The following is a 12,567-nucleotide window of genomic DNA, read 5'->3' as shown; positions in this document are numbered from 1 at the left end:
GGATATTTAATCGACTTATTTATGACACAAAAACTGGAAGTGAAGACTAATGGCAAAGATCCCAATATGAGAATCCCAGCCTGTCACCATCACTCTCCGGGAATGCTCTCTATGGAATAAAGGAAGGGGGGGAGCAAGTGTGGGGGAGGAGGAGGAGGAGAACAGACTGATCTTTGCAAAATGAAGTATGAAATTGAGAGGAAAAAAAAGTGTGATCTATTTCAGGTATTTTCCCCACATTTGAAAGTCACATATTCCAACAATGAACATTCGAGAGAATAAACATCCCAAAATAAAAACACTGAGTGGCCTTTTATGGTATAAAATTGCAGAATTTGGTTCGTTATTGTAGGGAGGATGCATTGCACCTTTATCTGAGGCATCCAGCATTGGCCACCGCCAGCAACAGAATGTTTAAAAAAAAAAAAAAAAGGGAACGGTACAGAGTTTAAGCATAGAAGTTTCCGGTTATCAGGGAATAACATACAGATTATCGAGTGTGCAAAGTTTGGTTTAAGACGGGTGGCATAAGGAATACATAATCTGCAATATCCCCGATTGGAGGTAAAAGGTTGATGGGTCAAAGTACAGACATTGAGATATGAGGGTATGAAGTTCATAAAGTGGCTATGTTCAGGTGTGGAGTATAATGAGTGGATATGATGATAAGGATGGATTGACCTTCATTTGGTGAGATTTAATGTTCAGGGAGTTTATGGTTCCAGTTCATATGATCCAACGGAGAAAGTCTCTTTGTCTCTTTCTCGTAGTCGAAGAACGATGTCACTCTGGCTCACGCCTCCTGGTACTGTTGGTAGCCGGTGATGTGCTCGATGTAGATGTCCCTGGACCATCGGATGGTGTCTGAGACCATGAGGCGCCGCATGAGCCGTGCGTAGCGTCGACCGATCCTGCAGGTCCGCAGCACTCACTCGTTGCAGGGGTCCCAGGCGCCCAGGGCTCTGACGATCAGGGCGTCCATCTGCACCTCGTAGCCCTTCACTCTCAGGGTGTCAGCTAAACTAAGGGTTTGTCTCCACTGCAATTAAACACTGTGGCTGGCCCATGTCAGCAGACTTGGGCTCAAGCTACAGAGCTATAAAATTGCAGTGAAGGCATTGGGGCTGGAACTCTGGCTCTGGGACCCTCTCCTCTTGCCGGATCCCAGGGTTCAGGCTCAAACTCAAGCCCGAATATCTACACCACAATTTTCCAGCCCTGTAGCATGAGCCTGAGTCAGCTGATGTGGGCCAGCCGCAGGTGTTTAATTACAGTGTAGACAGACTTTAAATGATCCATTGGCCTGTTCTGCTGTGGTGATTCCCAAGTCTACCATACTGATGAGATCTAACCCAGATGTACTAACTTGGTACTAAAGCCAGGTCCATACTAGAAACTTTTGCCTTTACAGTAATGTTGGCTACGGGTTGACTTTTTTTTAACGACATTTCTATACCAGCAAAAGTCTTAGGGCTTGTCTACACTTACATTTTATAGCGCTCGAACTTCCTGGCTCAGGGGGGTGAAAAATCACCCCCCTGCGTGCAGCAAGTCTGAGCACTTTAAAGTGCTAGTGTAGACAGGCTCCAAGTGCTGGGAGCGTGGATTACCAGGAGTGCTGGGAGAGCTCGTGCACAACCACACTCGCACTTCAAAGTGCAGCCGTGGGAGCATTCCCACGGCAGCGCTTTGAAGTTTCCAGTGTAGACATACCCTTAGTGTAGACATAGTTATACCAGCAAGAGTGCTTTTCTAGTAGACCTTATTTTGTTCTGGGAACTGGTATAACCTATACTGGCAAAAACACTCTTGCTGGTACAAACTGTGTCTACACTAAAAGGTTTTGCTGGTATAGCTATACTGGCAAATCTTTACTAGTGCTGGCCACGCCAGTGTAAATAGAGAAAGCAGGCAGGGACTATATTGTCTTACTGACAATATTTTACTTCATCAGGAACATCAGTATATAACATATATACCTTTTATGCCTGCCTTACTGAAGACTTTTAAGTCCCTCTAACCCTCTGGAAAAAAAATCTTAGTGGTCCTGATCTAGATCATTTCCTTTTATCTCCTTGGACTCAAGCATGTTCTCTCCCAGAACATACCTGAGGTGGCTTCATCTTGTACCCTTATGACTTGATTTTGAGAGGTGCCACCCACAATTCCCACAGACTTAGATAGGAGCTGTGAGCGTTTCAGCGACTTTGAGAATCAGACCATCAGTCTCCTTGACCTTGTCAGCTCTTGGGATTTTTATGCCAGATATTCCCTCTGTCACGATCAATCAGGCTGCAGCCTTCAGAGATTTTCAAAGCCACCCAGTTCCCACTAAAATTAATAGGATCTAGATGCTTAAATCCTTTTAGGTGGCCTTGAAAAATCTTAGACTAAAATTGTCAGCATCTGCTCACAATGACAAATGTTATAGGAACCAAATATTGGTGAAGTTTTTTTTATTATTGTGTTGTTTTCCATGCAATCTAAGAGCCATATGAAATCAAATTCCAACATTGCTAGCATTTTTGCTTGAACAGGCACAATTTCTCAGCAGCTCATCTTCTACCACTTTCTTTTTTAAATAGTTTAGATGGGTGAGACACTCATTGTCGAGTCCCAGTTACAGCAAGGAGCAGCGATGCCATACGCCGTCTTATCTGGAGGGGATGTGAACTAAGGAACGCTCTGATTATTCAAACTATTTCTGAAAAGTTTGGCAGGTCTCCCAGCTGAAGTTAATCTTCCCGTCCTCTCAGCACTGGCTGAAATGCAGTGGAAGCTGCCCACCCGCCAATAAAAGTCAGATTCTGTAGCGATGCATCAGGCTTGCTGACACTGGCTACTTCAACATTATGAGCTAGGGGTGTGATTTATTGAGTTAGCACAAGTATAAATAGCAGCAGTTTCAGATGGGTTTGTGCTTGGCTCGGCTAAGCCATGCCCCTGCTGCTGCTACCTGTGCTACACAGCTATGCTGCTATTTATACTGGCACTAATTCAAGGAGAGGAGTGTGTGTACATGAGCAGGGGAATCACACCCCTAGCTCGCCATGCAGATGTAGCCTTAAAAGAGCCACCAGCAAATACTGTCTTGTATTTGAAGGAGATTTACCCAAATTGGATTCTGTGCTGTGAGTGAAAGGCTTCCATTTCAGTTAAGCTCAGACTAGGATGGGAAAATTCCAATTCCCAGTGTCAAGTGTGCGAGAAGCTGCCAGGGTAAATTTATTATCTGGCTCGCTGACTTTTTGTCTGTTTTTTTTAACGTTCTGTTTTGTGAATTTCATGCGTGAGAGGTGCTGGAGACTGGAGAGCTCCGTGCGGCTTTAGAATCGCTGAAGCCCTCTTAGCAGAAATGCATGCTAACCCACCACGGTGCCTCAATCGCTCTCTGCAGGAATCTCCTCCAAGTCCATCTTCACTGCTCACATCATAATTGGCCTGTCACGTGAGAATGCCAACAAGGGGACATCCTCATCAAACTCTGGTGTATTTTATAACGTGGGCAACTGTCTATTAAAATCAGAATTGAGATCTCCCTGTACAGCTCATCTCTTGCAGACCAAGCAGATAAGCATAGCCTGGCTTGGATTCTGACCAATAAGCTAGAAATGAAAAGTTCTGTATAGAGCTGGTTGAAAAAATGCTAATTTTTTTCCCCAGGGAAATTCAGAAAAAAATTAGTTTTTGCCAGATTTTCTGTTAAAATGTTTGGTTTTCAAAAACCATTTTCAGTAAAAATCCTTGGGTTTGGGGGAACATTTTTTCCGTTTCACAAACAAAACCAAAACCAGAATATTTTTGTTTGCCAATATTTTTGTTTGATGAAAACCATTTTCATAAAATCAAAGTTATTTGACAAAGCAAGTTCTAACTAACTGTAGTTCTACACGCTGGGCTAATCTGGAGTGTCTAATCCCAAAATACAATGTAGTATGTTGAACCTAGGTAAGATTAGTCTAAGAGGAGAGAACTCCTCACTCACTCTCTGCTTACTGAGAGCACTAACAGCTTAATGTCAAACCCCCTTTGCTTGCAGGGAATTGGCAATAGGAGGGGGAAAGTAGTTTGTGTATTACACAGTTTAACCTTGACACATTCTAGCCTAGCCCATCAATGGAAGCTGAAGAATCTATTAGCTAGGAAAGCCCATATAGTGTAAATATTTAAACAAAAATGATTAAGACTGTCTTGTGATTCTGGGTACCCAGCTTGGTAGTTGATCTGATTTTCAGAAGCACTGAGCACGCATAACTCCAAAAATAAAGTTTGTGTGAGCTGCTGGTGTTCTGAAAGGTCAGGCTCAGTGTGTCTCGTTGAGCATCTAAAACAGGGATCTCAAACTCAAACCACCATGAGGGCCACACAAGGACTAGTACATTGGCCCGAGGGCCACATCACTGACACCTTTTCATATAGGTACAAAAGCCCACCCCCCAGGCCCTTCCACTCCACCCCTACCATGAGGTCCCACCCTGCCCCTTCCCACCCCTTCCCTGCCCCCATTCCAACCCCTTTCCCAAATCCCCACCCCTGCCCCGCCTCTTCTTCACCTCCTCCCCATAGTGCACGGCTCCCCGCTCCTCTCCCCTCCCTCCTGGAAAGTGCTAAGCGCTGCCAAGCAGCTGTTTGGCAGCGGAAAGTGCCTAGAGGTAGGCAGAGGAGTGGGGATGAGGCACGCTGGAGGCAGGGGGGGATGGGTGAGGGGAGCTTGGCGGCCACAGGAAATAACTCTGGTGGGGAGGGCGTGGGGATCTTGGCGGGCCATAGCAAATAACTCCGCGAGCTGCATGTTTGAGACCCCTGATCTAAAATTAGTGGCTGCTTTTGAAAACATTTCCTTTCTCCACCCACTGACCCAGTCAGGGCAGCAGGAGTCTTAGACAAGACCATAAACAAGGAAAAGAGCTGTTAATATAAGCACTGTGGCAAAAACTTTTTTTCAGAGCCACCATAGCTTCAGAGAACATCTACATGATGTGCCTGGCAGGTGGCGGAAGAAGGAGATTCTGAGAAGCAGAGTGAAGGCAACGTCTATGAATTAATAAGGATACAAAGTCTCCTGGGTAAAGGAACATGCACAGTAGGAGCAGCCATTAAACCTTTCCAACTATTCAGCCATGCCTGTAGTGTGTTATGGGGTAGTTTTCAGAAATAGTCAGCATTCTTCAACCAAAAAAATGAGAGTTTACTGCTCATGAGAAGAACAAATAACTCAAGTTTGAGCTAGAGACTGATACTGTTAAACTCACCCTGAACACAGCTGTGCCAATGTACCACAATTCTTATCTTCAGCATTAGCTGCTATTGTAGTCCTGGGTCTCCAAACACAGCGGTGCTAATTCAACACAATTTTAATCCCCAGCACCGTCTGCTATTGCAGTCCCATTCTCCACCCACAGCTCTGCCAATACACCTCAATCCTGACCTGCTTCGCTCCTTTACCATCCCAGTCCTGCTATTGTCCCAAGTCCCTAGGTCAACTAATTCATCTCTGTTCCAACCTATGTAACCTCCTGCTATCCCAGTCCACAGGCTAGCTGTTTGAATACAGACCTAGGATCTGGGTTGGGCTTGTATAACCTAAACTGCTAATTCAAGCAAGCTAGATCAAAGCTAGCTCAGGTATGTCCACAAATGCAGTCAGGTCTCTGATTGCAGTGTAGCTGTACCCTTAGACTCTATTGAAAATCCCACCCTACACAGCCTGCCCAACACCATACAGCAATGGCCTGATTTTCAGAGGTGCCGAGTGCCTACAGCTCCCAGAGGAGTCAATGGGAATCATAGTTGCTCAGAGCACTGGAAAGCAAAGCCCTACGTGAAAATAATCCGGATCACATGAGTCCCTCTAGTCCTTCCTCCCTTCACGTTCCCTATCAGAGGAGCCTGTTATAACTAACCTGCAGGGAACTACTGGCCTCATTACTGGCCCAGCTATAGTATATTTTTACCTCTAGCTGCATCTTGGCACAGTTCCTGGTACTCTATTACAAGGCACATATTAGAATGGTAAGCACCAAAAAGACCCCTGTATTAAATATGATTGACACTCAAGCAACTTCATAGAACTTAACTTATTCTCAGTGAAAAAGGAGCTTCATTAATGGTAGCCATACTTTCAATTTACAATTCCTTAATGTATAATGTAGCAATTTACAGTGGACTTAGGTATAATTATTGTATTACAATGCATTTAAACAGAACTACATACGTATTCCCTTCCCTTCTTAACTGCTTTTACCGTTTACATGGGGGTTTGTAGTTAATCATTTGATTTGATTATATAGTTATGTGACTGTATTATTCATCTATTCTTGCAGTTAATTTATGTATAATCAAAGTGTGGTTAATAGTTAAGTAAGGTAAGGCTGCAATATAAGGCCTTCATAGGTTCAGAAGAATCATTCCTATGTTAAGTACATTCTGGTCTCTAATCAATAGAAACTGCACAGATTTTTTAAGTAAGGCTAATGATTTTAGTGGGTGCCCCCTCAGGGTCTCTGGCAAAGGCCATCACCCCAGTGGACTTTATAGATTTTCTCACTAGCTTGGACTTGTCATCCTGTCCTTTTACTGCATAAGAAGTACAAAAGGAACTTTCTTATATCTCATACCAAACAGATCAAACATGCACACGCTACTTACCACAGTGAAGAGTGCATCAGAAAAGTTAAAGGGCTAGGGCAGGGGTCGGCAACCTTTACTATCAAAAGAGCCATTTTGCCCCCTCTTCCACTAAAGAAAAATAGTCTGGAGCCGCAAAACATAACACTGCTTATAAACTTTTAAAAGTTTTAATCTTTTTTTAATTTTACCTGTTACAACAACAGAATACAACAAACAGAAGTGCAGTGTGCATGTGTAGGCCTACTTTGAAATAAATTAAACACTGAACTATGCAGGCCTTTTTGAGTCCTTCCCGTATTTGTGTAAAATTAAAATAAAACGTAGCCCACTTTAATATAAAAAAACATATAGTTGCAGCTTAGCAGTTTTAAAAAAGTAAACATAAAATTAGGAATGTTTTTTGACAAGTCCATTTCAGTGTGCTCTCATCCTCTTCGGGTTTCTTTCTCAGCTAGCAATCAACCGAAGCACCTGAACATACAATAAAAAACTATATCAGCTCCGGGTCTGAAATAAATGTTTTTATCTGAATAATAATAGCCTATTAAATGCTAGTGTTCTCACCTGTTTAATGTGACTTCTGTTTCTGAAGCTCGATGCTGATTTTCCCTATGTCGGGGCTGTAAGATGTGACTTTGATCTTCACACAGGACTGTAGGCTCTCATTTGTGAGGCGGGAGCGATATTTGGACTTTATGAAGTTCATGCTCGAGAAAACTTGCTCGCATAAGTATGTTGAGCCAAAGATGGACAGGACTCCAAATGCATACTTTTTCATGTTCATATACGTGTCGGGAATGGCACTCCATGTTTCAAAAACAAGTTTGTCGGGTTTGGGGAGGTTTTCAATATCATTCCATTTGTGCTCTTTAGCGACAGTGGCCTTCTGATGGGCGACTTCTTCGAGATCCGCTGTCAGGCTTTTGAACTTGGACACCCATAAGTCTTTATCCGCTATGTCGGCCAGTTCAATTTCAAGATCGGGTTGACTTATCCCTGTGAATGCGGATATGTTCAGCAGGGATGGGTCGATGTCCAGCGGTGTGACAGGACAGAGTGTTTTTTTCCTTTCTGAACTCGCTGAATCTTTCTCCAAATGCAGTTTGCATTGCCATAATTGCATGGTGTAAATAATCACAATTTATGTGATTGTTCTCTTCTTTGAACTCTCTCAGGGAGGGGAAGTGAGAGAGCGTACCTCTCTGTACATCTCTGGCAAACACTGTCATCTTGTGCTCAAACGCCAGAACATCCTCCAGCAACTGCAGGGCCGTGCTTCCCTTTCCCTGGAGATTTTTATTCAGCGTGTTTAAGTGACTAGTCATATCCACCATGAAATAAAACTTTTCCAGCCAATCGAGGTCTCCCAGTTCGGGATAGCTGAGGCCTTTGCTTTCCAAGAAGGTTTTCACATGTTCCAGACAAGCAGCGAAGCATTTCAGCACGTCTCCCCTTGACAGCCACCGAACTCTGTTGTGCAGCAGGAGATCCAAATATGCGCTCTCGACTTCATCTAACCATGAACAAAACTGTAGGTGGTTTAACCCGTTTGCAATTATTTTGTTCACTATCTTAATAACGAGGTTCATCACTTCCACACATTCAGGGGGGAATGTTTGAGCGCACAGTGCTTCTTGGTGCAAGATGCAGTGAAACATCATCAGCTCTCGATCCAGCGACTTTTGAAGTACATTCACAAAGCCCTTCTGTGCTCCTCTCATACTGGGTGCACCATCACTAGATACTGACACTAGGTGAGTGGTGTTTATTCCTTTGGCTTTTAGACAACTCAAAACAGCCTCACAAATGTCCTGTCCCCGCGTTTGGCCCTTTAGCGGTATGAGTTCAATCAGTTCTTCCTGCGGCCCATCAGAGTTCACATATCTGCATAACAGTGCTGTCTGCTCAATATCGTTTACATCACTTGACTCATCACAGGCAATTGAATATGCTTGAGCTGAATTGATGTCATCAGTTTGCTTACTGGTGATGGTTTGTTGCCATTTTAATGGTCCTGTCCTTGACGGTCTTTGCAGAGAGAGGCATTTCTTTAATTTTCTGAATAATTTCCTGTTTGTTTTTGAATTTGGAGAATAGATGCTCTGATATTTTTATGAACGATTCTTTCATGTATTCTCCGTCTGTGAACGGCTTCCCCCTCCTTACGATCTCATGAGCTGCCACAAAACTAGCAGCTGTAGTTGAGTTTGGAGAATTGATCCACTTCTTGAAAGTATGTTTGCTCTGCTCAATTTTCCATAGTAGTTCCGAAATCGCTCTCTTTCGCCCATCTTCAGTTGGGTACTTTTCAGAAAATGCTGAGTGCTTGTTTTGAAAATGTCTTTCAACGTTACATTTTTTGTTGTTTGCTAATTTCTCGCCACATATCAAGCACACAGGTAAGCCAGCATCGTTGGCAGTGAAGGCAAAGGAATCTGTCCATGCAGAATTAAACTCTATTTTCTTCTGAGATTTTTCTTTTTTGGGATGTATTCATGGTTAGCTTACCGCGGGGGTCGCACATTCAAGAAGCCGCCTGCAGGTAAAGGCGAGGGCTATAGACGTGGATGTGACGCATATTTTAATTGACAAATTATAAAAACTTTTTAAAAATTCGATGTTAAAGTATCACCTCGAACTCCAAGATAACTGTGCAACAAAATAAACAAAAATAAAATAATATATAAATAAAAATTAAATTAATAAATAACCGTTATTCTTTTTTTTTCTTTTTTTTTTCTTTTGTCAAGGCCGAAGGGAGCCACAACAAGGAGGCTGAAGAGCCGCATGCGGCTCCGGAGCCGCGGGTTGCAGACCCCTGGGCTAGGGGCATAACATCAAAAATATACTCAAACCTCCCCTCAACATTAAGGGGAAGCAGCCAGCTAACTCCCCAGGGATGTTGGAAACCTATCTTAGAGGTCTAGAAGTGGCCCAATGGAGCTAACTCAGTCCTCCCCCAAGCATTGAGCCTGCCAGGATGGCCTTGAGTTGTTATAGTATCCAGGGTACTTGATCCTTTGTTTTTTGCTGGTTCTTCAGTTAAGTTTGAAGATTTGAGCACACAGATTTTCAATGGAGCAGCCCTGCAGGGCTGCATCTGAGGTGCCACATGTCCTGGATTTTCAAGGGATTGTCCTGATTTTATCAGATCCTACAAGCCAACTTTGTAAGCTGCTGACTAGTCCCCCAAGGAGACAATAGATGCTCGTGAAAGATAACGACCTGCAACAGTGCAGTGCCCTGACTGTCAAGAGGTCACTGTGACAGGTGCGGTCACAGAGACCCCCTTGGGACTGTCACCTGATGTGCTGAAATTACCTCTGAGCCCGTTTTCCCTGCCAGCCTGGGACTTCCAGAACCCTGCCTTGTTGAGCCAGACATGATAGCCTGCTGCAACACAGACCCAGGGTCTGAACCACGCCCCCAAAGCTGCAGGCTTTAACTGAAAACCACTCAGCAGGTTACCTATCTCCAACACCCAGAAACCCAGTTCCCAATGGGATCCAAACCTCAAATACATTCGTTTTACTCTGTATAAAGCTCATACAGGGTAAACTCAAATTGCCTGCTCTCTATGCCACTGATCGAGAGATAGGCACAGCTGTTTGCTCCCCCAGGTATTAATCACTTACTCTGGGTTTGTTAATAAAACACAAGTGATTTTATTAAGTATAAAAAGTAGGATTTAAGTGGTTTCAAGTAATAACAGACAGAACAAAGTAAATTACCAAGCAAAATAAAACAAAAACATGCAAGTCTAAGCCTAATACATCAAGAAACTGATTACAGGTAATCTTTCACCCTCAGAGATGTTTCAATAGGCTTCTTTCACAGACTAGACTCCTTCCTAGTCTGGGTTTTCTCCCTTTCTTCTCTTCTACCTCCTTTTATAGCTCTGGTACAAGGCGGGAATCTTTTGCCTCTCTGAGTCCCCCCCATTCCTTCTAAATGGAAAAGTACCAGATTTAAGCTGGATTCCAGTATCATGTGACATGGTCACATGTCCTATGAGACCTTATTCTTCATTACCCACAGGCTGGCCCACACATACACAGGAAGGCTTGCAGGTAAATAAAGCCATTCACAACCAATTGTCCTAGTCAATGGGAGCCATCTAGATTCTAAACCACCATTAAGGGCCCACGCTTTGCATAATTACAATAGGACCTCAGAGTTATACTTCATATTCCTAGTTTCAGATACAAGAATACTACATTCATAGAAATAGGATGAATGTATTCAGTAGGTTGTAACCTTTGTAATGATACCTTACAAGAGACCTTTTGCATAAAGCATATTCCAGTTACATCATATTCACACTCAAGCATATTTCCATAAAACATATGGAGTGCAACGTCACAGTCACTTTGAAAAAAGTTGATGCAGTGTCATGACAAGTAGGGTCCTCCAAATGGGCAACTCTCTGAAATGCAGATGTGATACTGCAGGGGAGGGAGCAGAGTGCAGGTGCCCAGCAGATAGAATTCTGATCAAAGCCTGGTCTACATGGGGTGACAAATAGAGCTGGTCTGAATGTCAAAATATGCTGTTATGCTGAAACTTTAGTTTGGGTTGGTTTTAAGAGAGATTCTATAGCCTGGTGATATAGCTACTGGCCCAGCAAGTGGGAAATCTAGGTTCAAAACCCTGCTCTGCCTGGTTTAGAGTGATGTGGGATGAAAAACTACTCTGAATTAAGGCCAGTACCCTATACCCCCAGGCTATCGAGGGTGACTAACACTACATTTATCTGACAAAGTAGGTATTCACCCACGAAAGCTCATGCTCCAATACGTCTGTTAGTCTATAAGGTGCCACAGGATTCTGTCGCTTTTTACAGATCCAGACTAACACAGCTACCCCTCTGATACTTAACACATGCAAACGTTTCACAAAACTCTTTTGAAAGGTTTTGTTTTCATTCCAAAGCAGAATGAAAAAAATCTGCAACCTCAAAAGTTGCTGTGAAATTGGATTGTTGTCCTCTGGTCTGTTCGAGTGATAAATGCAAGACAGTCTATAAAAAGGCTAACGGTAGAGAGTGAGAAAAATAGACACAAGTAGGCAGGGGAGAAAAGAAAAGATCTGTTATGTGAGAAGACACATGAGAAGGCCGTTTAAGAAGACGGCATAAGCAGAGAAGAAAGCTCTCATACCAGGAGCCACATTGTGAGAAGTGACAGAGGAGATATATGCTAGAAAGCCCTAGTGAGTTGTCATAGGCCTGTTTTAATTAACACTCTTCAATTTCTTCTCTTAACTGCTCAATCTCCCTTACCTTCTTGATACAGCAAGTGTATGGAACCCCGCAAGCCAGAGGTCCACTGCTGTTGCATGAATGGTACTGATTGACATTCCAGTCTTTATATTCATCACCTCCACAACAAGAGAACTGTGCAAACAAAGAAATTAAAAAATGCATCATAACCAAGTGATAAATAATAGCATGTTTGCAGTATGATAAATATTTGCAGTATTTAACTGAAACTAACAAGAAGGGGATTCCTTATTCATGCTACCGGACACGGGCCGACTCGGAGGTTCTCTCTGACCTCGTACCACTCAGACTAACACAGCCTCATCTAATGTCATCATACAGGAGTTTTCCCTAAGTTACGGCTTGAACTCAGTAATTCTGGACCTCCACTACAGGAACCAGGTAGAATATTTTTGGCATGGTCAGTAAGAATTACAGAGGAGATTGTTAAATTCACTTAGTTTCAGGCCAAGTGCAGCATTTACTTTTCCAAACTAAAGCAGTTTTCCAGATGACTGTCAGGTTAGGAACAGGCTCAAGCTAGCAAGGCAGCCTTGACATGCCCAAAGCACTGAAGCAGGATAATAGGAAAGCTCAAGTAATTTTTTAATACTGAATATTTTCAGCCCATCTGTACATGTGCCCTCTAAGCCCATCACTCCTCTGGGCACGGCTAG

At 43.2% G+C, this 12,567-nt stretch overlaps 1 protein-coding gene across 3 annotated transcripts in view; it reads right to left on the bottom strand.

Annotated features, from left to right (window-relative positions):
• LOC123362904 (tetraspanin-15-like) overlaps positions 1-12,567 on the bottom strand; it is a 321,860-nt gene that overhangs the window by 83,897 nt on the left and 225,396 nt on the right. For all 3 annotated transcript variants that reach the window (XM_045003460.1, XM_045003459.1, XM_045003458.1), the window contains one exon: positions 11,912-12,025. In XM_045003460.1, coding sequence (XP_044859395.1) covers positions 11,912-12,025 — 114 coding nt within the window. The remainder of the gene's footprint in view (positions 1-11,911; positions 12,026-12,567) is intronic.

This window comes from Mauremys mutica, chromosome 2, assembly GCF_020497125.1.
Source record: "Mauremys mutica isolate MM-2020 ecotype Southern chromosome 2, ASM2049712v1, whole genome shotgun sequence".
NCBI classification, from domain to species: domain Eukaryota; kingdom Metazoa; phylum Chordata; order Testudines; family Geoemydidae; genus Mauremys; species Mauremys mutica.
Note: the sequence above shows the minus strand (reverse complement) of the source record. Positions and strands in the feature narration are given on the sequence as shown.